This window comes from Vulpes vulpes, chromosome 1, assembly GCF_048418805.1.
Source record: "Vulpes vulpes isolate BD-2025 chromosome 1, VulVul3, whole genome shotgun sequence".
Classification (NCBI taxonomy): Eukaryota; Metazoa; Chordata; class Mammalia; order Carnivora; family Canidae; genus Vulpes; species Vulpes vulpes.
Window position 1 is genome coordinate 53,118,338 of NC_132780.1, and position 27,167 is coordinate 53,145,504.

Below are 27,167 nucleotides of genomic sequence, written 5' to 3' on the forward strand. Positions count from 1 at the left end.
ACTATCATGAATAAATAAATAAAATCTTTAAAAAAAAAAAAAAAAAAGAACAAGGGTCATCCGATGCGACTTTTAAGAATCATTTGGAAACAGTTGCCTAATTCCCAGTAAGGAAACATCCAGCCTGCCGTCCTCAACAAGGAAGAGAAGGCACTCCTCTGTAAATTTCCAAGTAAAAATGAGCTCAGTGGCAGGGATAGGAAATGTTCCATCGTATTTTGGGGAGCATTATGTTCTGGTCTCCTCGCTTGCACTGTGATAGTCCTCTCATCAAGCAAAGCCGCACACAGAGGCAGGCCTCAGCAGAATCAACGGTCTGGCTGAGGTCCTCCAAGTCATGAATGGAAATGCTGACTGACAGATGGGTTCCCAAAGAGCCCATCACAAAGACAGACTTGTCTCCTAGAACCCTGGGCCCTACTGAGCCTCCCGCAGAGACCCTGTAAGAATGTATCATGACAGACGACTAATGACAGGAAACTGAGAGAGGCATCGATGGAATCTGAACACCGGAGTCGAGTGAGAAGGGAGGGTGTTCAAGGTTACACGAGGAAGGAAAGGTCACCCTGAGGCCACTATAGCTCACACAGGCTGCTCCAGCATGCAGCCACACTGGCACGCCGCGTTGGAAGGAAGGAAGCTTAATTTGAGAAAATTCTAAGAACAGAGATCACTGCAAGGTAATAACGGGCTTGTTTTTTGTCGTTGTTGTTATTTTGTTTTTTGCTTTTGTAACGTATATGAGCTGGTCTAACTCCAGAGATGATGTATCCAAATCTCCGAAGGAGGATTTGGAGCTTGGGGTCCTGGCCTTGTATCTCATTGCTCTTTGCATCGTGCACCCTGGTTCCTTCCCTAGGGTTGTAGCTCTGCTGATCACAGGGCCATGCCGTTTGGGGGTCTTCCTCAGAGGGTAAAGGTGCGAGCATGCTCACTCAACAAAGGCTTATTAGACGTTTATCCTATTCCAGACACTCTTCTTGGGGCTGGGCACACAGCAGAGGCTACAACAGATATAGGCAAAAACAAGCAAGGGAGGCAACCAGAACTCCTTGTGAGGTTCACATCCTAGAAGCGGAAGACTGACTGCAAGCAGAACATACAAGAGAGAAGCAAATTAATCAGTAATGAAGTGACACTAATACATCGTACAAGGTGATTAGTGCTCGCACTGAGGACACAGCTCGGTGGGGATGACGGGGCACAGGGGCAAGGATGGATGACTAGGAAGGAGCCACCCCTGAGAAGAGGGACTGCACCACTTGACCATGCGGAGGAAGAGCCAGGTGTGCCCGGACGATCGAAGAACGGCGAGGGGGCCAGTGTGTGGAAGGGAGGACACAGAGGTCAGGAGGTTCCCACCTCTCTGGAGGGCATGGGGCATTGGACTGCAGGCCCGGGAGGGCTTCTGCTTTCATCCTGACTTACTACTGGAGCGCTACGGATGGAACGCTGACACGACTGCACCTCTCTGGCAGGATGACTCCGGCGAGGCTGGGAAGAGGTCACGGATCGTGGGGGAGCAAAGACAGAAGGAGGGAGACTGGTGAGGAGGCTGCGGCAGTAGCCCTGGTGGGAGGGGATGGCGGCTCAGACCCGAGCGCGGGTGCTGCTGGTGCAGCAGGGAAACAGCCCAAATCCCTACACGTCTTTAAAGTACACCCAATAGGATCTTCAACAAATTAGACGTGGAGTGTGTCGGAGGGAAGCCAAGCGTGGCTCACAGAACAGCCGTCCTGACACCTGTACGGGGCCTCCTAGAGATGTCACTAGACATTAGTTGGGCGGGTTTCATGCTTTGCTTCCAGACCTTAAAACCAACACCTGCTAAGCCCGAGAGACACAACTTCCACAAGAATTTAGAGGACGAAAGAATAAAGGGACGAAGCCGTGACTGGTACAGGTGGACCGCGAGCTCACAGGGAGGACGCCGAGGGTACCGGTGCCTGAGGAACATCTCCAGACACAAGACGCCACGGAGAGAAAACGCGGTCCGGGAGACAACATAGTTGAATTTGGAATTTTGAATATGAAGATCTTACTAAAAGTAAGTAACAGGGCAAATCCACATGGGAGGTCCGGCTATGAACACGACCAAAAGCACAATCTACAAAATGGATGTAGCATGTGTTTATCTCTAAAAACGTCTCATCATTTCTCATGGGTAATGACGACACAACTTCTTTCCGAAGCCAGGACGGCGGCTGCCGGGCGGCGGGGGGGGTCTGGATCTGCTCAGCGACTGAAAATCAGCTGAGCCTCGTCGGCGAAGACGCTGGGACTTTAGGAGTCACGAGACTCCCACTCTGAGTAACCAGTGAAAGGTCCGCGGAGAAGGGGAAGGGAACCTTCTTCTTTTGAACAAGGATCCGAAACAAGGACGCGGAACGTCAGGCCCTTGCGGGTCTTAACGTGCACCCGGCCGGGGCATGGCGGCGCCTCGTGGGGAAAGGCCGTCCAGGCCCGGCGCTCGGCTTCATGGGCGCCAATGACACCCCCGCGGGGCTCTGGGCTGGCCAGGCCTCGAGGCGACGCGGTGGCCGGGGCGCCGGGACCCAAGGGCCCCATGAGGAGGCGCTGGCGGGCCCGGGGCTTCTGTAGGGCCGGTGACAGGAGCCCCCGTGTCCTCAGGCCGCGTTACCCGCAGGAGCCGTAGGGCCGATTCCCTGTGCCCTGAGGAGCCGACCCGGGTGTCAGACCCGTGGGGCTCTCTAGTGACAGCGGTAGTGCTGACGACGACGTTCAGTGACTTTAATCTTGGCGCTGGTAACGCGGCGTTTGAAAGTGAAATAAAGGGAGCTAATTCCACACTGCTAAAATAAAGCGTTGCTGGCTCCTATGGGCTACGCACCCGCACGCTGGTAAGGAGGGCGCGTGACCGGCTGCGCACGGGCCGGACCCGCAACCCCAGCATCACGGCCTGGGCCGACACTGGGAGTTGGATCCCCGGCCACCGGGTCACCCGGGCCCCACCCCCCCATTAAAAAAAAAAGCGTCTAGGCCCCGGCTGTGGAGCATCGTAGGATGGTGCGGACGTGTCCGGGGCATCGGATCTTGTATGAAAACACCTTTACGCGAACGACCAAGGCTGCCTCTGGGACAGGCGCACAGCGAGCCCGCCTCCCCCCCAAGCCCTGTGCCCGCTTGCCGCGCCCAGCTGGCCCCTGCCAGGCTGCCCGGAGGGCCGCGGGCCACTTACTTCATCTTTAAACACCTTTCCGTGCTCTTCACACCCGGGTAAGCTCTGTATGAATTCTGACACCTGTCGAAAGTCAGATAAGAATTCCAGTTTCAGAAAAAAGTCAGAACCTAAGTGCTACAGGCCCAGAACACTCAAGCTACAGGTTTCAGCTGCTTCTCTCTGAGCAGTTTCCTGTATTCCAGGAAACTAGGCCCCTGCCCGCCCCCATCCCCTCATCTCTGTCCCCCCATCCCCGTCCCTCCCGTCCCCCCATCCCTGTCCTTCCATCTCTGTCCTCTTGTCTCCCCATCCCCATACCCCCCATCCCCGTCCCCCCATCCCCATCCCCCCCATCTCCGCCCAACCCGTCCCCCATCCCCGACCCGACCCTGAAGCCAGGCTCTCTCCCCACGCAGGGTAGACGTACCTCGTCGGTGCTCCACTTGGAGACCTTACTGGCAGGGATCCCGGCCACGGTGGGGAGCAGTTTGCTCTGCTGCTCCCAGCGCAGTGGCAGGCACGGGATCGGGGACTTGAAGGACAGAAAGACGGCCGACCGACGCTGCGCCTGCTGTGCGCTCGGCTCCTCCCGGGCACCTGGGAACACAAACACCGGATGCCGTCACTGTCACCGGTTGAGAGGCAGCAGCGGCAGCAGAGCCCCCACCGTGTGTCCCCGACTCCAGCCCACCCCCCGCAGGTGTCGGAGGCTGCCTCCGGGCCCACGGAGGACCGTGGCTCTACCCACGAAGGAAATGCTGCTCCTGGCGCGTGCGGCCTCCGCCCTGGTCCTGGAGGTGACGGCCACGCTGCTGGCCCTGTGGCAACACCTCCTCCCCTCATCGCAGCCCCCCCTCGCCCACCGCACTTCCTGGGCAGCACCTGAGCCTCTGCGCCCGCTCAGGGTATGGAGCCCTTGCAGCGACACCAGTCGGCGGGCAGGCCCACGCTCTGTCACTCCTGTACCTGTGCACATCACAGTCACAGCCACAGCCTTCCGTGCACCTGCCGGGCCTTCTGCACCCAAACCTATTTAACTGCTGTCCTCCTCCAAATAGCCAATTTTTAGCAAATGATTTTACGTCACTGGGACTCGTTTGTCGACGATCCTCTCCTTAAGGTCCTCTAGGACGTAAACCCTTTCTGGAAACTACCTCCTCAAAGCCACCAGAAGAAAGGCCCCCCCTGAACTGATGACCCTCCGCTCCCAGGCCCGCTCACCGCTCCAGTGATCCTTCGGAGTCTGGGCTTTCGTGATCTCCGAGAAAATTTTAAGCTACTTTGTATCTCTAAAAATATTTTATGGTTTTTTTTTGTTGTTGTTTTTTTAAAAGTTAAAAATTGATTGATTTTTTATTCCTGGTACCACTACCGCAATTTACAGGGCAAAATGCCTGATGTAATGAAAAGATAAAGACAAAGCTACAACAGATAAAGGCTTAGGAACGTCCACCCAAGGACGCTACGCTGCATTAACCGAGAGCTGCACCTTCTGCAAACCGTGGCTGCGACGGTCCCGAACAAGGGTTCCTGTTGAGGCCGCAGTAACTTTTCTGACTATGGGTCATTGTCCCTCCTGTGGCAGATTTTTACAGTTCCTCTAATGCGTTCGGGGCGACCGCCTCAAAGTAACCTGCTGCTTTCCTGACAACTCCTCGCTCTCTCTCCTAATAAGAACTGCAGCCCTTTCCTTCTGAATTTTTTTTAGAACCTTCTGCTACCATATCCACCTCCAGATCCACCACCACCACCACCACCAGAGGGACTGCCCGAGCTTCTTCCACCAAAACTGCCCCCCTTCATGGGTCCATAATTTGATGGCGGTTGTCCACTGTAATTTCCAAGATCTTTATAGTTCCCACCACCTCCAAAATTTCCTCCTTCAGCGTAACCATCATATCCCTCCACCAGCACCTCCGCATCCGTGGTTTCCATATCCTGCTCCACTACCACCAGAGCCTCCTCTACTGCTATAACCAGGACCACCACCACAGATGCCTCTGTCCCCTCCAAATCCACCATCACCTCCTCCATAACTACCTCTGCTGCCACCACCTCCACCACCATAGCCTCCTCTTCCATCAACGTTTCCACCATAGCCAACATTGTCCACCACCTCCCAAGTTTCCTCCACGACCCATGAAGTTGCCAGATCCACCTCCGTCCGCGACCTCTTTGCGACCCAGCAGACCGCATCTCTTGCTTAGCAAGGACCTTTTTCACCTCACAACTATGCCCATTAATAGTGTGGTATTTCCGAACAACAATTTTATTAACTGTCTCATGATCATCAAAAGTCACAAAAGCAAATCCTCTCTTTCTTCCGCTCTGCCTGTCTTCCGTAACTCCTATGGTTTCAATCTTTCCATGCTTTTTAAAGTAGTCTCTCAAATTATATTCTTCTGTGTCTTCTTTAGTATCAACAAACATTTTCTTCACTGTTAGATGGGCACCAGGCTTTATAGAACCCTCCCTAGAAACGTTCTCTTGGGTTCCACCACACGCCATCAAGCTTGTGTGGCTGGCACACATTGCTGCATGCACCCTTTCAACTCAAGAGTAAGTCACAAAACCCAAACCCCTGGAACATTGGGGGTCTCTCATTACCACACAACCTGTAAGTGTTGGGGCACTTACACTTTTGGGGCACAGAACACTTTTAAAAATGTTCTCTTAAACTATCATCCGTAGTTTCAAAGCTCAAACCACCAATAAACAGTCTTCTCAACTGCTCTGGTTCCTTTGGATCGTGGCCCTCCATTTTGAGACTGGACTCGCCTCTTCCAACTCGAGTTCAATATGGGACCCAAGGTTCTTTTTTTCCTCTTTAAAGAGTTAAGATTCACAGAAAAGTGGACAAATCATTAAGTGTCCAGCTCAAAGAATTCTCACAAAGTGAACACACCCACAGACCCAACACTGGGATCTAGAGACAACATGGCAGCACTCCCAGCCTTCTAATCGCGCCCCGGCCAGCCAGGGCGACCCCTTCCTGACCTCCAGCACCACAGGGTCTTTACAGCCTGCTTCTGACTTACATTTCAATGAAAACCTTGGTGTTTGGCTTTTCTCACTCAACAGCACGTGTGTGGGATTCCTCCGCGTTGCTTGCTCATGCAGGTGTAGCTCACTTGCTCGTTGCTGTAGGGTTCTTCACTGTTCTGGATATTCCACAATTAATTTGGAATGAAGGGGACATTTGCTGCCCCCAACCATGCTCCTAAGAACATTCTTGCACATGCCCTTTCTTGAGCTCATGGATGTGTTCTGTTGTGTATACAGACCGTGGAGGGGATATGAGGTTGCAGCGTGTGTGGACATCCAGCAACAGCAGATCCTGCCAGTTTTCCAAAACAGTTGTGCAATATGCACCCAGTAATAGTGTAAGAGTATTATAAATGCTTTATAGCCTCATAACATGTGCTGTTGTCTATCTTTTTAATTTCAGCCATGTTGGTGAATTTGCTGTGGTATCACATTGTGCTCAGGATCGCCTCTGTCCGGTGACTAATGAAGTGGACAACCTTTTACCGTGTTCAACTGGCCATGTGGGAACCTCTTTTGTGAAATACTTATGTTTTATGCCCATTTTTTCTATTTGGTCATCTCGCCCTTTTCCTACTGATTTGTAGAAGTCATCTAGATACACTGAGGACAGGAATTCTTTGTTGGAAATAGGTATTATTAATATTTCCCAGTCTTGACTTCCTTTTTACTCTCTTAATACAGTCTTTTGGCAAACAGCTCTTAATTGTGATAAAGTTGAACTTTTTTTCTTTTATGGTTAGTGCCTTGTCTACTGAAGAAATTTTTGCTTATCCCAAGGTCCTAAAGTTAGTCTTCTCTGCTTTCCCCTAAGTACTTGATGTTTTACCCTCACAATCCATCTGAAATTTATTTTTGTATGGTGGGAGGTAAGAATCGACATTCCTGATGTTTTTTTCCCACATGAATTCCTAATTCCCCGAACATGATTTATTGAAAAGGCCACTCTTTCCCCACTTGACTACGATGCCAGCTTTAACATGAATATAAACATGTGTCTCCAGATTCTCCATTCTGTTCCCCTGGTCTCTTTACACCAACCTACAGGTTTTAATTACTATCACTTTGTAAGTGTCCTGACGTCTGTGGTCTAGTTCTTCAAGATTGCCTTGGCTAGCCTTATCTCTTTGCATTTCCATATAAAATTTAGAATCAGTTTGTTAAAAAACACTAGGATTTAGATGGAGATTACTGCTGAGTATACATCAATTTGGTTCTGAGAAATGACATCCTCACAACATCCAGTCTTCCAAGCCAAGAACAAGGGATATGGCTCCATTTCTTTGGGACGTCTTCACTATTTCCCTTTAATCTTTTGTCATTTTCATGCAGAGGTCTCACACATCTTTTGTTAAATTTATTCCTACGTACCCGAAGTTTTCTGCAGCTACTATAAGTGACATAGTTTCTTAAAAAAATATTTTCTACTGTTCTATTGTGGTTCTTTAACAACTTCTCTTAAGCTAGCCTAATCTGAATTTTGCTCTGAATATTAGACAGTAACTTAGAAGTAACTATTAGAAAAAAAAAATCTATTTTACTGGAGCTAACATGCACTGGTCCTGGCTCTACCTGAGTGAGCTCATACAGAAAAATCTATCTGTTCCACATGAAACATTTCAACTCTTCGAATATTTTTAAAAAATCCATCATGGTGCCTCTTTCCCCATTTCATTCAGTGAATATTATATAACTGGTTTCAGTTTCAGGCCCTCATCCTGTTTTACTTGATATCTGTTATGAGCCAAATGTATAACCCTGTAGCAGTTTGTTTTTATTCTTTTATTCTTTTTAAATTCCCATAGAGTTCAAGATGTTTTCGTTTAGCATAAATATGGAGTAACTTAAAAAAACACTCCTTAATCTCAGACATTTCCAAGAGTTTAGCAATTATTTGAAATATAATATTTGTAAATCTTTCATGAGGCAGGCTAATATGAAATGGTGAGATTTCCAGCTCCACAGGAGTGTGAAACCATACAGCCTACTTTATGGCTCGCACCCTGATTTCTTGCCACAAAAGTGCCAGTCTTGTCCAAAGTGGTAGGTTTCTTATACAACTGTTTCTGTTTTATTAACATTTGCCAGTGTTCTCTGCTTCACCTTGGTTCCATTCTATTTCCTGCTAAAGCTGTCTTATTCAGCTCATTTCTAACATTGCTACATCGTTATTCTTTAGAAAAATAACTGAGCCATTCTAAAGAAATGACTAAAAACCCTAAAGCTTCCATATTTCTGGTGCCTTCTACATGTCTTTGAAGCTGATGCTATAAACAGGCCTAGACATATACACCATTCTAAAACTAATATGAACTTCACATCTTTCACTTATGACTTTCCTTCCTTTTGCTGATTCTTTCTTGCCAATTGATGGATGTCCTGGGGCCCAATGGCATTTACTGATGAACGGGGCAAATGTAGTGTCTCCCAGCCACAGAACATCCCCTTTCTTTGGAAAATAATAGCGTGTCAGCTATGATCCCAATCCAAAAATACAGAGAAAAACAACTTCACTTGAGTGAATGTGTATCTGAGTCCTTGAACTGCACAGAAATGTGACTCCAGGTTTTCATTTTAACATGTGGTCAAACTAAAATAAATGCTCAAGCAGCTGGCTCAGTGCCAAGGGTAAGGAATATAGGTTTGAATGTGTACAATGTGCTTCATAAAACAAAGCCTTTGTTCGGGAAGATATTGCTGCCACCTTCTTTTTATTAGGGTCATTCTTAACTGCCGTCCCCTCAAACTATTTATCTACATGAAAAATAACACTTTTATGGGAGTTTTCTCTATGTTTTGAAATTCCCTGAAATGAAAATTTACCAAAGACCTTTCCCTCTCCCCTCTGGTTTCCGGTTTGGTGCTTCCACGGCTCATCGGGGCTACTCACACAACTATCCGGAGATGATTTCCAAGCCTAGTTCTTACTGATCCTTGCAAAAGTAAAATATGATTAAGAAACTTTATACTTTGCAGACTTCCCTGAAATGAAGTTCAATAATTAATAATGAAGTAATCCCAAGTAGAAACCTGTAAATGCGAATTTGCCCACCATGACTGTCAATTCTGGTTGAGAACACAGATATTAAAATTCTTGATTTGGCTTAAGGTAAGAAAAAGTGAAGTGCGAGATCCACCCTTGTAAGAAGACATTTCTGATAAAGGTGACCCTGAAAGAAATATCCTCCAACGTTTCACATGGAATCAAGACAATAAATCTTCAGTATAGGGAAGATCATCTAAACCAAGCATGAAGTCTTCTAGTTCAAAGAGACATCCTCACCACCATGGAGCACCACCAGGAAGCACCTGCTTCCTGTGGGACTATTCCATTAAGACCCAGTAGAACCACTGCATGGTACAATGACCACCCAGGGCAAGTCCTAGCGAAAAAAAGAAGTACTCACTCTCCACTACTTTCACACTCGGATCTCATTCTGACGGGGGTTCCTATTTCCAAGTCTGAAAGTACTAAAGCAATAAAAGCCAACTGTTACCACTGACCTCTTGTCTGACTCATGCCTATGCCTTTAAGCCAGTGACAGACATGAGACCAAATTCTCCAACTGCCTTGTTTCATTTTAGTTTCCGAACAGTGCTAGGAGGCAACCATCCCTAAGGTGAGGAAACTGAAGTCTGACATGCCCAAAGCCACACGTGAGACTGGGGCAGCATCAGTCCATGACCCTGGATCTTTGGCCTCCTACAGAGTAGAGGGTCATGGTCAAGAGGGTGAGCCTGAGGCAGCCCCTGTGGCACAGCAGTTTAGCACCTGCCTTTGGCCCAGGGTGTGATCCTGGAGACCTGGGATCGAGTCCCACGTCGGGCTCCCTGCATGGAGCCTGCTTCTCCCTCTGCCTGTGTCTCTGCCTCTCTCTCTCTCTCTCTCTCTGTTCTCTCATGAATAATAAAATCTTTAAAAAAAAAAAAAAAAAAGAGGGTGAGCCTGAGAGTCTGATAAACATGGATTCAAATTCCTGCTCCGCCACTGACTAGCTCTAGTATCTTGGTGAAATCAAGATAACAAGATTGTTGTCAGGATCACATGATATTTTTAAGATGCTTATCCCAGGGTCTGACATATAGTAAAGACTCAGCAAATGAGGGAAATTATTTCTAATTTTTAAAAATATTTATTTATTCATGATAGACACAGAGAGAGAAGGAGAGAGGGAGGGAGAGAGAGAGAGAGAGAGGCAGAGACACAGGCAGAGGGAGAAGCAGGCTCCATGCAGGGAGCCCAACGCGGGACTCGATCCCGGGTCTCCAGGATCACACCCTGGGCCAAAGGCAGGTGCTAAACTGCTGAGCCACCCAGGGATCTCCATAAATTATTTCTAATTTTGAAAGAAAGGCATATCACTGAGAGTGTACTGAATATAGAAAGCAAAAATGAAAAGGAGTCAATACCTTTTCACACTAATACTCCGTGAATCTGTAAAATATGCTCTTAATGTAAAAAGAACAAGGACAGAAGAAATGGAATACATCTGTCAACAAAAAAAAAAAAAAGAAAAAATTTTTAATGGAGTTACTAATGGCTGACTAAATATAAAAAGATAAACAATAACAGTGATTGGATAAGATAAATGAATCACAGCATCAAGGAATGAAGATAAAATTAGCTTCAAGATACTTAACTCAGGCTGAAAGATACTCGAGGATCATTTCAAGGTTAACAACCAAAAAAATAAAAAAATAAACCACCCCATAATTGCTATGGAGGCAAAAAAGCAAGCTTGATTTTTCAAGTGAAAATCTAGCACGTTACAGAATAGAATTCAATTCTTGCTGCACATCAGCTGCCCATGAGAAAGCATGCTTGCAGGAGAGAAAACAAAATTATACCTTTCCCAGGAGTACAAGAGTTTAAACTTGAAGGCCAACTTATAGAATCCTTAATTAATAGGCTCCCCTACAATGATAGGAATCAGTTATTTTATTTTTCAGGTAAAAAAGATAGAAGTTGTTGTCATTAAAAAAAAAAAAAAAGGAAGAAGAAGGAAGGAGAAAAAGCGATAAATCATATTTAGTAGTCCTCAAAGGTCAAATTCAGTTGCATGGAGAGAATCATAAAAAAAAAAAAAAGGCTCATAATTATACGTATTGCATGGAATTAACTTGAATTAACTAAAGAAACAGAGGAGGAGGGATCCCTGGGTGGCGCAGCGGTTTGGCGCCTGCCTTTGGCCCAGGGCGCGATCCTGGAGACCCGGGATCGAATCCCACGTCGGGCTCCTGGTGCATGGAGCCTGCTTCTCCCTCTGCCTGTGTCTCTGCCTCTCTCTCTCTCTCTCTCTCTCTCTGTGACTATCATAAATAAATAAAAAAAAATTAAAAAAAAAAAAAAAAAAGAAACAGAGGAGGAGGGAGAGGCTTTTTTTCAGGAGGAAGTTTTGTTTTTAAATACTGATCTGATCCATGACTCCAAGCAAAATGGTTCTCATGGACCTACTAGAGTCTTAAATCCTACTGGCATTTTAAAGAAAGGGTGGCTTCTTTGCAGTCTCCTCTACCCTAAATAATATACAAACTGCAAGGGCTTTCTTGTCTACCTTCCCAGCCCCCCAAGCCAGGCTAGATTTGCGAAGGGCTCCTTTCATCCCTGGACGGATGTTACTGTGAATGATCACTGGTGAGCATTTACCAGGCTCAAGGATGTGGACCCAGAGTGGAGTCTCTCTACCTGGACTCCAAGCTCAGGTTAGTGGACCCAAATGGGACTGTTGGGGCGTAAGTGTTCTTCACAAAGACCCAGGAAAAATCCTTGAATGCAGAAATGTTAAAACAGAAAACAGTCACCATGGGGCCTCTGATGAAAAGTTCTACAAAACATCAGAAGAGGAGCACTGATTTATCGACAGAAGAATTTCATGGTTTTAGTGAGGCCCGAGGGGGCAGGATCTCTAGAAAACAAAAACACGCTGTGAAAGAGAACAAGCCAATGCAGGAAAGTGAAGGGAAATAAAAATCACGGCTGTGAAAGTTCAAGGCAGTCAGTAGTAGACTTGACACAGCAAGAAGCTGAGGAAGATATTTCAGCTTGAGGTATATGCCTAGAACATCAAAAATATATAAAAATTGTTAAAATACTAAAATACTGGAGTGCCTGAGAGGTTAAGAGTTGGTTAAGAGTTTGACTCTTGATTTGGGCACAGGTCATGATCTTGGGGTTATGACACTGAGTCCGCATGGGGCTCTAAGCTACGCATAGAGCCTGTGTAAAGATTCGTTCTTTCCCTTTCCCTCTGCCCCTCACCCGCATGCTTGTTCTCTTTTTCTCTCCCTCGAAGAAGAAGAAGAAGAAGAAGAAGAAGAAGAAGAAGAAGAAGAAGAAGAAAAAGAAAGCTAAAATACTTCCATGTTGGTTGGTATGATGATGCCCCCTGCATCCTGCTCCCACCCTCCCCAAGGCAGCCAGGCCCTTACTGGACTTCCATAAGGTCCGGCAATTAAAAGTAATTCTTGGCATAGCGGAGAGCTTCCAAAACTCTCCTTCAGCACTAAGACCAGTGTTGATTTTGTCTTGTGCAAGGTTGGATGCCAAACCCATTGTTAAATATTTTGAATATAAACATAATCCCTTGGCTCTAACTCAAGAATAATAGGTATTACCAGTCAACGAGAGAACAGAGCATAAGTAATAAATTATAACTGAAAGAGGTTTCCTGGGTTTAGAGACCAGTTGACAATCATAGCATGATTGAAATTAGTTTTATGAAATTTTATTTATTTTTAAAGATTTTATTTATTTATTTGAGAGAGGGAGAAAGAGAGATCGCATGCATGCACTTGTGCATGCACATGTAAGGAGGCAGGAGCAGAGGGAGAGAGAGGAGGAGACTTCCCTTTGAGGAGGGAGCCAGACTTGGGGCTCGATCCCAGGACCCTGGGATCATGACCTGAGCTGAAGACAGACACTTAACCTACTGAGCCTCCCAGGTGCCCTGTTTTATGAAAGTTTTATATAAAATGTTTCCAAACTTTGATAATGAAGGAAACTTATCAAATTCATTTTAAGAGGCTAAAAATGGATGAGAATTAATAGTCAAGTCTCACAAACATATGTGCAAAAATTCTCAGAGCAACTTATTTTGTGAGGCTCTCTCTCTCTCACTGATAAAAAATAAGACTGTAAATAATATATGGATATTGAACTATAGGTTTTGTAGGTGAGAACAATAATTAAGAGTCATATATGAATCCTAATTATGTTTCTGGAGAGAATAAAACAAAAACTCAGGCAATTCAAATTGAGACCAACAGGACAAAAATAAAAGATGAAGAACACCGTGCATATATGTTAATCAAGCCAAATTCTCTATTAAGAGAATAATAATTGTCCAGATCATTTCCAGAAAAAAATGATCAAAATCTGCTCAGCAAATCAAATAAAAGGTTAAATGAATCACTAAGTTCGGAAGAGACTGAAAAGTTGGGCAAATTATTACTCCCTCCAAAAGTTCAGAGTCTAGAGGATTCTATTCTGAATCTGTCTGAATTCTCAAGGATGAGACAATCCCACGCAACACACACTTATTCCACAATCCTACTATTCTACTACTACCGCCCCCGTCTAACCCTTCAGCCACCGACGCGACCACATGACTACATTAATTTCACACAGGAGGCAACTGAGGCACAGAGCCGGCTGCAGAGCAGGAAGGGGTGGGGCCCTGGTGGGAACGAAGGCTGTGATACTACCATTCACAAGGAAAGCCCCAAACCTTTGTCTAGGAATCCAGGCCACCTGGAATGACAACACCGTCAGAAAGTAAATGCTTTTCTTTCTTTCTAAATGGCCAGAAACATTTAAAATAATCAAACGCTTGCATGGCACTTCCTAGGAGTAAGGCACCCTCTGAAACAACTTAGAAATGCACTTAATCGCCATGACAACCCGGGAGGGACTTGCCCTAGTTCTTCTGGGGAAGGAGCAGGAGCCCTGAGAGGTGTTCCGTGCAGTGTCCAGAATCACACGCCTAGCAGGAGGCAGAGAAGGGATTCAAACCCTGGCCACCTCAGGGCTCGTATGCGGCGTCACATTAATAGAACACGAGAGGACGTAAGACAGCAGGGAATGTAGCCGTTGACATAATCACAAATTACTGCTTTCTAGAAATCAGATACGGAAATCAATGCATCGCTCATGGACTAGGTCACTGCAGGAAGTCATTAGGTGCCAATCTCAAATCTTATATAATAACCTAAGGCAAAAAATACACATGAAAAAGCAAAGTGTCCACGGACAATCATTAAAGTCACAAGCAGGCTGACAATTTCTCATAAAAAGTAGTAATTATGTGTGAATTACAAATAATATATATACTATGATTAACAGTCATTATGACTTCATTACTTAGCTAGGCTTGTAGTGTCTTTTTAGCAAAAATGTCGGACAAGTTACTTTCTCCAACACAACTTAAAACATTTCTCCCAAGGATTTTCTCTTCGTTCTGTGGTCTTAGACTAAGTCCTTATTAATTCCATTTGGATTTCAATACACGTGCTGAGGTGAGTTTTGAACATATGAAGCAAATGACATCATCAATACCAAAGAAAACATATCCCCAGAACCACATAGAATGTTACCCAAACCTTACTTACATATGATACTGCACAGATATGTGAAAGAGACTGTAAATACAGGTCACAGATGAATCCATATCATTATGGATTATATACTACAGTTGACCCTAGAACAGTGCAGGGGTTATGGGCACAGACCCCTATACAGTCAAAAATCTGGTAGAACTTTTTTTAAAAATCTGTGTAACTTTTGATTCCCCCAAATGTAACTACCAATAGCCTACGGTTGACCAGAAGCCTTAGCAATAACCTAACCAGTTGATTAACACAGATTTTATAAGTTATATGTATCAAATACTACATTCTTCAATAACGTAAGCTAGGGAAAAGAAAACGTCATTAAGAAAATCATAAAGAAGAGAAAATGTAGAAGAGAACTTTAAGAAAATCATAAAGAAGAGAACTGTACTGTATTTATTGGGGAAAAAAAAATCTGTGTTGTGAGTGGACCCGCACAGTTCAAGTCCCTGCCGTTCAAGGTCAACTGTATATTTAACCTGAACAGTAAACTTTGATAGCCTGTGATAAAGGAATAAACCAACTAAATGAAGTTTATCTTTAATATAGGAGAGCTGCTATATTCTAGTCAAGTTCTGATTGCTGAGTTTTAATAGTAACGTCCATCAATAATATGAGATTATTATAGCTACCTCTGGCTTCATGCGACGTCCTCATTTCGCTTTCTGTTCTCTCTTCAAAGTCTTCTTTGATGTCATCAGCATGCTGGTCCCTGAGAAAAATGGGGGTTTCAGTGTTTTGTAATAGATGCACATTAACGGGTGGGTCAGCACTGCATCTCAGCAACTGTTGTATGTAAGTGATAGATCACGGAATCCTACTCCTGAAACTAGTATTATACTGTTTGCTAACTAACTGGAATTTAAATAAAAACATGGAATATTAAACCAAAAAAACAAAATAAAAGCATGAGACCACTAAGATGTCGAAAAGGATTTTCAGTTCTACTAAGAAGCAACTCCTATTAATAACATCTATAAATACCCATTTTCATCATTACCAATTTTCATTTACAGTTCAGAAAGGAGATTTTTTTAAAAGCTAAGAAGGGGAGGAGGGCAGGTGTTGGAGGGGAATGGGTGACGGGCACTGAGGTGGACACTTGACGGGATGAGCACTGGGTGTTTTTCTGTATGTTGGTAAATTGAACACCCATAAAAATTAATTAAAAAAAAAAAGCTAAGAATGGTATTAAGGGGAAGTCTTCTGGCAAATATAAGTATTGAATAACTTGACTTTAAACTGGGACATGTATTTATGAAGAATTTTACTTGGTTCCGTACAGTAAAACTAAATTTAAGGTAAGAGCATATTTTCAAAGTCCAGACCATTTAATCAAGTAGCATATATATGACACTCAGCCCTGGGATTTGGGGTTGAGCCTGAGATTGGCCCAGAAGAATCCAACTCAATTCTAGGAAGCTTTTCCTGGCTTAATCAGGTCAAATGTGTAGGCTGAACTGATTCCAACTCTTTCTGACCAGGAACGACCTGATGCTAATCTAAACATGCCCAAAATGCTCTAAACTGGGATGGAATCATTGCAATCTTAATTTAGAGCTTTGCCCTTAAGTCAGGGACAAAAAATGGTGCTAAAGGGAACCAAGCACAGACTAATTATATTTTCTTTAAAGCTAAATTCCAAATATCTAAAAATTTTTCAACCTAATTTTTCCATTCCCAGAGTTCCAAATACATTCCACTCTCCAATTTCCCGGGACCATCCAGGCCATGGTACCTGCCTTACACACTTCAATGCTTTGTAATATTCTGTGTTTTTGATGTCCTGTTGTTTCTTATGGGTTATTACCTTTATAAACATACCCTGGGTTCCTTAAAGATCCAGATCATACTTCTATTGGTAAGTTTTAAGAAAAAGGCAAATACGTTTAAAACCAAATACCTCAACAACATATAAAGTTGTACAGTCCTAATTACAAAGGCACTAATTTATTCTGCATTTGAATGATGATAACTGAACACAACCACGCTAGCGCATAAGCATGCCATGAATACATGCTCAGTACTTCTTAGACCATTTCCAGGGACACATGTGAAATTTCACTGAGATCAGAGCTCCCTGGCCAAGTCCATACTAAAAACAACCTACAACACAAATGCTGAAGAAAACTTGCTTATTTGAGAACGAGGACGAATCATTTTTTATACAAAATAAAAACATACCTTTTCCCAAGAATAATCAATTAAATGACTATGGAGGCTCTTATTCCATTAAAAGTGGGGAGATAGAAGTATAGGAAAAAACTAAGAATATTGCTGATAATTAGAGGAAACACATTAATTGAAAACTGTCTTCTCCGTAAAAACTGTGCTAAATTTGTAATTTTGGTAATTACAACATGCTAAAATCAGCTTATGTGATCTTCTGGATTTATTTTATATTAAATTAGAAATAATATTCTTTGAGCCTACAAATCTATCCCAGTAAGTATTGCGACCACTGAAAAAAGTTGTTTGGAGATGACTATCTTAATATTTATTAGAAAAAAAAATCATATAGTACAGTGGTATAACTTAAAACTGGCATTTCTCAGAGTCAATAAAAATTTCCCAATTAGTTATTGCAGATTTCCTAAAAGCTTTAATGAATGATTGAAGGGGTGGTGGTGGTGGGGTGGGGAGACAAAGTAAGATCAAGGACTAAAATTAAGTCTCAGAACTTTCTAAATATTTCCGTTTTCATGATCAGAATTGTCCACTGGTAACAGTTTTACATTTTTGTGGTCTTAATGAAGCACAGCATTCCTTTACAGTAAATTTTATTAAAATAAAAGTATAAGACTTAAGTAAGAGGAAAGTTCTATTTCATATGCCCAAATACAATGCCCTGATTTATTTTATGAAATGTAAGACAAGGACCATTTTCTATGAGAGAATGGAGACAGAGAAAAGAAAATAAGACCTCTGACCCAAAAAGTTTCTTCATGCCTGAATCTGTCATAATCCATCCCCAAAGAAGCAAGTTCAGTTTCCATTTTCCCTACTTGGACTCATGATATTACACTGAACCCATTTAACTTGGGAATATATAAACGTGAAAAAAAAGGAATATATAAACATGAGTATTTATCTTCATGTCACACAATCCAAGTAAAGGACTCTAGAAGAAATGTTTATTGAATGTTTTATTTCCAATTAAAATATTGATTCTGCTAATAACTTAAAATTAAAAGTGACTAATGGGGGTTCTACGTGATATTTCGTTCAGCTAGCAAGTGGGAGGGCTGGAGCAGTGGGCTCATCTGAGTGGTCTATTAGAACAAGCACCATGAACTAGATGGATGAACAGAACCACGAAGTCACGAAGTGAGCATCCTAAGCAAGCACGCCCGGTATCCTAACTAAGCACACCCAGAAACATGGGAGCAGTTAATAGTAAGAAAAGTCACAAGAGCATACTGCGCACCGAAGGCTGGCTGAGACCTTCAGATCCAGTATTTCACAACAATCACTGGAAGAAGGTCCTACTGTCAGCCGCTGCAATGCAAAGAGGTTAATGCCAAGTCTGTAGGGCAGGTGTAGCACCAGGCCCTACTGACACCAAAGGCCATGATTACATCCAACCATTACGTGGTTTTCGCCCTTGCACTCCTCCAGAAGACAGCATACCCGTCTTCTCCTGACAAGGTCAGGCAGGGGGAATCGGACTCGTTCTTGCTTGCTTTGTGTTTTATTTAAAACAAAACCTGGTTTCTCAATTGGGCAACCAAAATTTCCCTCTCCTGGGAGGTGTGGCGGTTCACCTCCAATTCTGACCCAAGAGGTGCCGTGATGGCTTTCTTCCTCTGCGCAAACACCAAATCCTTGACGTAGGCCACCAGTTTCCTGGGCACCAAGTCACTGCAGCTGCACAGGCCTTCCCTTTCCATCAGCCTCGGGGCCAAACTCAGCGGTGACTTCACCAAGCCCTCGGGAACATGGGACCAGAGACGCTTCTTGGACAGGTTCTCGTTTAAAAAAAGAAAAAGAACCAAAAATATTTTCACGCTCTGCAATTTTGCTCTGCATAAAGTCTCCTCTACTTTCTCCTCTCGGTCAACACTTTCCAACAACGTCACTGAGGAATGAGGTGCCAGCTGGCCGGGCGGGGACGGGCAGGGGGCTAGGGGATCAGGACCCGAGTGGGCTGCAAGGATGGTCTCGGGGAGTGAACAGACCTCGTTCCAACCTCAGCTCTGCTACTTAGTTCTAAATGATCTTTAGCGAGTGACTTAACTCCCCCACTTTGCAGCTGCATCATCTGTAAAACGAGGATAATAAATCCTTTTCCTCACAGGCACTTCGAGGACTCGTAAAATAAGGACTAGGACGTGCTGCACGCAGCCAGACATACAAGCAGGAGCGTGATCTATGGCAGCCTCTACTACTGAAGAACTACTTCTATTTCGGGATAAAACCATCCACGGTCACCTGTCTCCTTTCAGGTCTTAAAATACTTTTTGGAGTCAAAGTTAGGAGCCAGACTGCAGCCGACGGCCTGGGGTGTAACCCAAGTCTGCTACTGACGGGCTGTGTGACCTGTGACCTGTGACCGAGAGGGGCTCTCCACTTCTGGGTGGGGGATGTAGTAAGAGTAGCACCCACCCCACGTGAGCTGTGAAGATTGAGTGGGCTGACGTAGGTAAAAACACCCAGAAAAGTACCTGGAATACAGAGATTTCCCTTGAGACTTTAGAATTTTCAAGAACCAATTTATTTCAACTTTTTTTTTTTTTAGCTTGAATTTAAATATAATCATAGCTAAGATCTTACTCAAGAATACTCCTTGGGCTTGTAATTAAGATAGTGGAATCCACTCAAGTGCAAAAAATGTGCTCTTTATGAGTCAGCATCCTCTTTTTCTCTGTAATTACGTACGGTGCTTTAGAAGCCTTACTATCTAAGCCTAAATACGCTTGGTAGTAATTATTAGCAAAACAAACATCAGAAGGGTAAATTCCTAGTAACAGGGTGCATTTGAATGCAAACAGCTATAGTTCTTCAAGTCTGTTTTTCATTTAAAAACAATCCCTAACCATTTATGCTTCAATCCGTCCCCAGTCTGTTAAAAACAGTATTGAAAAAAAAAAAAAGTGAAACAATTACTTTGCTTCAATTCAGGGATTTCAGCAAATTCTCTAAATCCAGCATGAGTTTGGTTTGGCTCCTGGCTTGAAATAACCCTACCTTCTCTCTCCAGCGGAGCTTATTCTGGCCTCACGGGGGTTTTGCTAGAGCTCAAAAGTACCTGTGCCCCCTCAGCAACAAGAGGTGACACAATGAATGGAGTGAGGGCTGCAAAAACACGAAGGGATTTCTGTTTTGAACGTGAAAATGTTCTCGGTGCATGCATGCCCCCAGCAATTTTTTTTTTCTTAAATTTCTGGGCTGAGGTAACTCACTGGGAAAAAAAAAATCAGAGAAAGAGAATCTCAGGGTTTATACTTTAGATGAATTATAAAAGAGTACTCGAACTGTCTGCAAATGCCTTCTATGGACGAAGAGGAGGGTGTGCTTGCACAGCTTCCGTACGAGGAGGTCACCGTCTTCAAAGGGACACAGAAAAGATGGCAAATAAAAACCAGTGGGATTTAAACTTTTATGTCTACGGCTAACATCTGAATAGAGTCTCTGAGGGTTTATCTGTTTATTGTATAGGGAGAGAGGAGAGAACGTGAGAGACAGCCAGTGGGGAGCGGGGGGGAGAGAAGCAGGCCCTGACCTGATGACCCTGAGATCAGGATCTGGGCTGCCGTTGAGAGCTGGAGCCTGAGCCGGAGCCTGAACCGCCTGAGCCTGGGGTTTTAATAGCACTTTCAGAAACACGGCCTCAGAGGTACATACGGTTTACTATTTATTTGATGATTAAAAATAAGACACTGGGGAATCCCTGGGTGGCTCAGTGGTTTGGCACCTGCCTCGGGCCCAGGGAGTGATCCTGGGATCCTGGGATCCTGGGATCGAGTCCCACGTCGGGCTCCCAGCATGGAGCCTGCTTCTCCCTCTGCCTGTGTCTCTCTGCCTCTCTCTGTGTGTGTGTCTTTCATGAAAAAATAAAATCTTTAAAAAAATTAAGTTAAATTAAAAAAATAAAAATAAGACAGTGACTGGTAAGCCTATTCAATTATAACTCAGGCATAAGGAACATATGCTAATGAAGGCAAATGATACATACGATGAGTCAACACCGTGGATATTATCAGATTCCAAGGAAAAACCCTCCGGGAAAGCTAATGCAGCAATTGCTTCGTCGATGCGTTTGGGACCTGTCAAGCCCTTACCCACTCCTGTCCGCCCTGGGGAGCAAGGATTATGCGCGACAAGAAGAGCAAGACTGCGTCCCTCTGTGTCGTCAGAGGACAGTGAGCAGATGTCAGTGCTGTTCCACTACATGTGACGGAGTCACCGCACGAGACGTGGTGGGAGGGTGGCTGCGACACCCTGGGGCGACAGGCTCCGTCCTCCTCCTCGCACCGGGATGCTCCTCTGCGCGCACAAGCAGCCACGCGGAGCTGCCTGTGGTTCCGGGAGCGGACAGTGAGGCGGACGGGCTTTAGGGGGCAGGTAACGCCTGTGCCCCCAGAATGACCTGCTCCACTTGCCAGCCCCAGGGCCCAGGCTCGGGGAGCCTCCTACAGCACCGCCAAGGTCCTCCCTCGACGTTCCCAATTCGCGTCTGTGACGTTTTAGAATTTGCAGCTCTACGCGGGTGGGATTCTAGTGGATCCTGCAGCTCTGCAAAGTAGAGGGGCTTTCCCCTGCTTGCAGGTCCCTAGCTACGTGAGCTTGTTTTCCTGCGCTTCCTAGAGCCTTCCTCAGCTGCGGACTAGCTCTCAGTGCAGCCTGGCAAAGGGGATTCATCCTAGAAACACGCGTAGGATGGTTCAGAGCTGCAATTCCTACAACCGCTCTGGGTGACTCGCAGCACAAACGCCCGCCCTACGACAACTCAAAGAGCCACTTGAAGGGCCTACAGTGAACCGGAGAGACTGAACTTTTTCTTTTTCTTTTTTTTTTTTTTTTGAGACTGAACTTTTTCGTTGGATTTAGCTTAACCATGGCCCTCGGCCCCTCAAGGTCACACTAGCATTGAGCAGACGCCTGACATGTGCCTCACCGGGTTCCTGCAGTTGTGTCTAAGGCCCAACAACACGGAGCTTCCAACGTACCACGATTTTTAACAGAGGTAGCCCCTAATTTAGAAACACAACTACAAGCAGCTGTAGAATAGATTTCCCAGGAAGAAGCCTCCGTGGGGCAGATGCCTACGCTCTCCATTTGGCGACGCGTTGTGGATATTACTGCAGAGAAGGGCCTTTATATCCAGGAACAATTCCCAAAGCCTAACCCAGAGATCATGTGCATCCATCTCCTGGGGGTGCCTGTTAAAAATGAACTGGGAACAGGGGCCCCTGGGGGGGCTCAGCGGTTGGGCGCCTGCCTACGGCCCAGGGCGTGACCCCGGGGCCCAGAATCGAGTCCCACATGGGGCTCCCTGCATGGAGCCTGCTTCTCCCTCGGCCTGTGTCTCTCCTCCCTCTGGGTCTCTCATGGATAAATTTTAAAAAGAAAAAAGAAAAAAAAAAAAAGAAAAAAGAAAAAAGAAAAAGAAAAAAGAACTGGGACGCACCTTACGTTTCCTGCGTCAGTATCTCTGGAGATGGTGCTTTGAAAGCTGCATCTTAACAAACACCTGATGGCTCTGATGCAACACAGAGTTCGAGACCCAGGTTTCCCCAAGATCTAAAGACGCAGGCCTGCAGGCGGGGAGGGCGCGCGGAGCCGTGGGGCTGCCAGGCTGGGAGCCCCGTGCAGAGACAGCTGCTCTCCCCGCGAGCAAAGTATCTTCTCCCCGGAAACACGGGGCGCGGCGCAGATGCCCCGACGTGGCCGGGGAACCAAGGACGCCCCCCACCCCCCACCCCCGGGCCACCCACCCCCAGGCCTGGGCGCCCACCCCTGCCCCTCCTGTGGGGTCATGCTCTGCGTGGGGGCGGGACTAAAGCTCCAGGGTCTGGGGAGGGTGCCAGGGCCAGAGGGGACCCCCCTTCTCCCTCAGTAGGCGCCGCGGGGCGTGGCGCGACCACGTGGAGAGCGGGCGTCCCAGCAGCACACGAGGTCACCCCCACTGCCCGTCTCCTCTGAAGGCCGCGGGCCGTCACCCCGCACCCCATGCCCCAGCGCTCGGTGCACCTGTTACCTCAGGGCCACAGAGGACGCAGCCCCTGCCGCGTGGAGCCCCCACCAGGCCCAACTCGGGACACGTGCGACGGATGGAAGGCCCGCGAGCTCGGAGAGGAAGAAGCGGCCCTGGGGGACCGACAGTGCCCGAGGCTGGGGGAGGGGGGCTGGCGCGGACCGAGGGGCTGCAGCGGGGCTGACCAGGAGCCTAGACCTTGCCGGCCGGGCCCACCATAGGGCCTTTCGGCTGCAGGACAAATGGAAGTCGCGCCGGTCCCAAGCAGGGAGACCCACCCGCGCCCCCAAGTGCTCCAGCGCCGATGCTGAGGCCCCAGCCTGGGGATGCTGCTGGGCTGGCCTGGGCCCCGCCTCGAGCCTAGGGAGGTCCTTGGGGATCCGAGGCCACGCCCAGGAGCCAGGGCTGTGCACGCAGGCTGTCCCTGGCCGAGCAGAGCCGATGGCCCGGAGCCGGTGGGAGAGGAGGACACACCCGTGGCCCCATCGCACCGACCTGGTCCCGCGGCGGCAGCCGGAGCAGAGCAGTACCCGCTAGTCCTCCCCTGGGACCCCCGGCACCTGAGAGCCACTGCGCGCGGGGCGGGGGGCAGGGGGCACCGCGTGCCTCTAGACAGGCAGGCGGTACTAACCAGCCCCCAGACGGCTGCCTGGGTGCCCCGGCCCAGCAGCCCTGCCCCCCCACTTCCTCGCCCCGCCCATGCCGTCCTCACCTCCCCAGGCACCCCCACAGTTCAGCCTTCCTCTCTGGCTCCACCTCTGGGGTTGCAAACAGTCTCTTACTGTGCCGAAGAGCAGTAAAACAAAACACCTACCCAGTAGAGTCCGGCCACCAAATTCAGTAAATCATGACAAGGGATGCAGAGAAAATGCGTTAAAATCCGGATGCAAAGTCTCATCCATGTATGCAATGACTACGGGATAAAAGGAGAGGCCAAGACCTGGTATTGCGAGAACCGCCTGGAATGCGGAATCGGAGTTTCACGTGGGAGCAGCACCGAAGTGGGCAGCCTTCTTTTGCTCCCCCGGAATAAGAGGACGCTGTGCATGGGGATCCCTGGGGGGCTCAGCGGTTGAGCATCTGCCTTCAGCCCAGGGCCTGATCCTGGGGTCCCGGGATTGAGTCCCGCATTGGGCTCCCTGCATGGAGCCTGCTTCTCCCTCTGCCTGGGTCTCGCCTCTCTCTCTCGGTCTCTCATGAATAAATAAAATCTTTAAAAAAAAAATTGAGAGGATGCCGTGCAACAAGCAATCCATTCCTCTTGCCATGTCAACACGAGCTGACGTTTACTGGGGGCTTATTATGAGTCCCTGCTCTCGGGGCTTTGCACAGCTCACTACTTCATTCTTCAGTCGGGCTAAAGAAACCAACAGTCCCAATATTTTATATTTACTTACGAGATGAAAAAAATATTGCATGTTTCAGATTCACTCACAGCAGAAAAGCCGGCCGATGCTGACCCTGTTAATTCTACCTCAAATCAACCGTCCGCAGGCCGTACGTAAGATACACTTTTTCATTAACAACCTTTTTTAGGGATCCCTGGGTGGCGCAGCGGTTTGGCGCCTGCCTTTGGCCCAGGGCGCGATCCTGGAGACCCGGGATCGAATCCCACATCGGCCTCCCGGTGCATGGAGCCTGCTTCTCCCTCCGCCTGTGTCTCTGCCTCTCTCTCTCTCTCTCTGTGACTATCATAAAAAAAAAAAAAAAAAAAAAAAAAAACAACCTGTTTTATATTTGTTCATGTTTATGATGTGGCCACCTCATGATCCTTTATATCTAAAATACCCCGTGCCACTGCAATTGCTCTGAGCACCAGAGCCTGCCTGCAGTAGGGTAAAAAAATCATCGGAAGTCAGTTTTCAAGAATTTTAAAGAATTTAAAAAATTTTGAAGAGTAAATAAAGCCGTGTTGTTTTGAAACATACTGTTTTTCCAAGTACGCCTAAGGAAGCATTTAGGCTGGCAGGTCAAAATGTCTGCAGTCATGTCTTAAAAATACTTTAGTGTAAAAATCACAGTGAGAAAAAAAATCTGGGTCAAAAGTGTTCACCTTAAAAACTGAGGGGTCATTTCATCATCTCCCTCATGTTTCCTTCGCATGTAACTAATCAAATGTTTCAGGTTACTGCTAGTTATGGGGGGGAAAAAAAGTAAAAAATAGTAAATCTGGTAAGAGGAAGACAAGAAGAAATCTAAATGGGTATCTAAAAGCATGAATAATGGGGACACTCATTCACCCACTGAAAGATCACTCGAAGAGATTAACCTGAATACCAAGAAGTGTAAGTATCCACTCAAAGTAACGGCAGGTCAGCATTCACGGACTCAGAAGTCGGTGAGGGCTAAAAATCTACGACACAGAAAGCTATTTAGAGATGAAAGCGTGTAATAGGTTATACAGAAAACTAAAAATGCCCGTGGTAAAAAAAAAAAAAAAAAAAAAAAAGCCTGTGGTTGTTCCCTAAATCCCGGTGATTTCACGAAAAACCATGACTACACCTCAGAGAAGACAGGTCACTGGAATGGTCAAATCCATCACAAATTTTTTTTTTTTCCCACAGATTTTGAATTGAGGAAGACCCCAGGACATCATCCCAAGGAGATTGTGCTGTGAGCAAACGCTGGCCCTAGGAATCTGGCCTGGAGCCCGGACGGTGAGTAGAAAGCCTTCGAGATAGACCTGCGGGCTCTTTGGAGTATCCTGTTGATATTTTAAACAGTATCTTGGCTTCTGAAATCTAAACGCTAGGTCGCCTTACCACCTGCTGAGTCAGAGTCAATGGACTCTGAATCTGTAATTATTACTGTATGAGCTAGTACTTGATTTATCTGGAGTTTCCTCACGTGGTACAACTTCATTCTGGAGGGCTGGGTTGGGTAAAACGAAGTTATGTTAAATCGGTCATAGTTTTTAAAGGTCAAAAAAAAAATCATCCTCTTGTGGTTAATAATTAAAGAAGTTACAGCTCACCCAATCCATAGGGTACAACTGTTTTTTTTTTTTAATTTTTTTTTATTTATTTATGATAGGCACACAGTGAGAGAGAGAGAGAGGCAGAGATATAGGCAGAGGGAGAAGCAGGCTCCATGCACCGGGAGCCCGATGTGGGATTCGATCCCGAGTCTCCAGGATCGCGCCCTGGGCCAAAGGCAGGCGCCAAACCTCTGCGCCACCCAGGGATCCCTACAATTGTTTTTCTAAAAGGATACTGACACCTGAAATGTCATTATTACTCTGACAGCATTGCTATGAATTTAGAATCGGATTTATTAATTCAAACACCCAGCCGGCTCATCTATAAGAGTGGAAGTTGTAAGGTATTTAAATAGAGAACTGTGTTGCCTTAGGTTTGAAAATACTTCCATGAAAGGGAGGCCCGGGCGGGTTAGTCGGCTGAGCTTCTGACTCCTGGTTTCAGCGTGGGTCATGGTCCTGGGGTCACGGGATCCCCCCGAGGTGGGCTGCATGCCCGGTGGAGGGGATTCACCCTTCCTCTGCTCTTCCCCCTGTTCGAGCGCACGTGCGTGTGCGCTTGCTCACTCTCAAACGAATAAATAAATCTTAAATAAATAAAAGAAACTCCCAAAACCTAAGCACGAAGGAACATGTTTCCGCTAACCCGCTCTTCCTTTCAGGAGTATTCTCAGTTAATGATCTTTTACTGAAAGGTCAAACAACATCTAGTCCCTTATTTGATAATCCACTGAGCTTGAAACATTCCGGCTCATCTCAACGAGTGAAATCAGAACTAGAGGACTGAGCTTATATCGTGGACCCTTGAACAACATGGGTTTGAACCAAGCAGGTCCACTTATGCATTGATTTTTTTTTTAAAGTAGACGTACGCTATCGAAAATGTACTCTCTTCTTTAGGATTTTCTTGACTTTTTTTTTTCTCTAGGCTACTTCATTGCAAGAATGCCATGTACAACACCCATAACATGCAGAGTATGTGTTAGTCAACTGTCTATGTTATGTGCAGCGCTTTCAATTAATAGTAGGCTATTAGTTGTCAAGTTTTGGGGGACTTAAACATTGTACTTGCATTTTCAGCTGTGTGTGTGTGGGGGGGGGTCAGCGCCCCAACCCCTATGTCGCTCAAGGGTCAAATGCAGTGCAACGAACATCTTAGT

General features: G+C 46.1%; 1 protein-coding gene across 9 annotated transcripts in view; it reads right to left on the reverse strand.

Moving 5' to 3' along the window:
- The window catches only part of L3MBTL3 (L3MBTL histone methyl-lysine binding protein 3), a 120,798-nt gene that overhangs the window by 2,386 nt on the left and 91,245 nt on the right, over nt 1–27,167 (reverse strand). For all 9 annotated transcript variants that reach the window (XM_072764504.1, XM_026013385.2, XM_072764522.1 and 6 more), the window contains 3 exons: nt 15,466–15,545; nt 3,609–3,778; nt 3,200–3,262 (listed from right to left, as the gene is read on the reverse strand). In XM_072764504.1, the coding sequence (XP_072620605.1) occupies nt 3,200–3,262; nt 3,609–3,778; nt 15,466–15,545 (313 nt within the window). The remainder of the gene's footprint in view (nt 1–3,199; nt 3,263–3,608; nt 3,779–15,465; nt 15,546–27,167) is intronic.